This window comes from Diaphorina citri, unplaced genomic scaffold (assembly GCF_000475195.1).
Source record: "Diaphorina citri unplaced genomic scaffold, Diaci psyllid genome assembly version 1.1 scaffold61, whole genome shotgun sequence".
Classification (NCBI taxonomy): domain Eukaryota; kingdom Metazoa; phylum Arthropoda; class Insecta; order Hemiptera; family Psyllidae; genus Diaphorina; species Diaphorina citri.
The window spans coordinates 9951-10894 of record NW_007377498.1 but is presented as its reverse complement, the minus strand read 5'-3'; the positions used below and the strand labels follow the sequence as shown (position 1 = coordinate 10894).

Below are 944 nucleotides of genomic sequence, written 5' to 3'. Positions count from 1 at the left end.
CGATCCAAGTCTATATTTATTTGTTATGTAGTAGCTCCCATGGCGTAGTGGTCACTGCGCTCGCCTTGCACGCGGGAGACCCGGGTTCGATTCCCGGTGGGGTCAAGAAATTTGTATCATCCAAATAATCGATTTCGTGACTGACTGTTGCGGGGCCCACTCAGCCTCGTGAGGAAAATGAGTAGCTATGACATATAAATGCGCATAGCGACCGGTGCCAGCATGGTAGGTAAACATTAGATGTTAGGATTATTGAGATATTGGGAAAATCCTACAATGCTGCAGTGAGTACCAAAGTTGTGACTTGTGACATTATAACACAAAGAAACTGCATTTACATTTATAACCGAATAGGAATAGCAGAATAAAGAAAAGATATCTTTTTATTTTTGACATACACCGGGCACCGGGGTCTCTAGCCATGTTTAATTGACTCGTCCTGAACTGCATTCAACCATCGTGAGAACTTGTGCTTGTTCTTTTCTTAATTTAATCTGTGTTCTAATCGTGACCCTAACATCTCATCCCCCCCCAGGTTGTGTGAAAGTATGGGACATCAGTCAGCCGGGCTCGAAGACGCCCGTGTCCCAGCTAGACTGTCTACAACGGGACAACTACATCCGGTCCGTCAAGCTGCTGCCAGACGGTAGAACACTGATTGTGGGGGGAGAGGCGAGCAACCTGAGCATATGGGACTTGGCCTCCCCAACACCACGCATCAAGGCGGAACTCACATCGTCCGCCCCCGCCTGCTATGCCCTTGCTATCAGCCCTGACTCTAAGGTAAGCTATATATACTTCTAAAATCACAATTTTAAGTCTAAAATTTCAATATGAATCATTAGTGGAGAGCTATCAACCAATAACAGCCAGCCTAGTTAGCTTAGTTGGTAGTGCGTCTGCCTTGTAAGCGCTAGGCCGCGGGCTCGATTCCCGCCCGGGGC

General features: G+C 47.4%; 1 protein-coding gene across 1 annotated transcript in view; it reads left to right on the top strand.

Annotated features, from left to right (window-relative positions):
- LOC103518536 (transducin-like enhancer protein 3) overlaps positions 1–866 on the top strand; it is a 40707-nt gene extending 39841 nt beyond the window's left edge. Inside the window, exons 7-8 of the mRNA XM_026830161.1 lie at positions 536–783; positions 846–866. Coding sequence (XP_026685962.1) covers positions 536–783; positions 846–866 — 269 coding nt within the window. The remainder of the gene's footprint in view (positions 1–535; positions 784–845) is intronic.
- Positions 867–944: the final 78 nt, after the last annotated feature.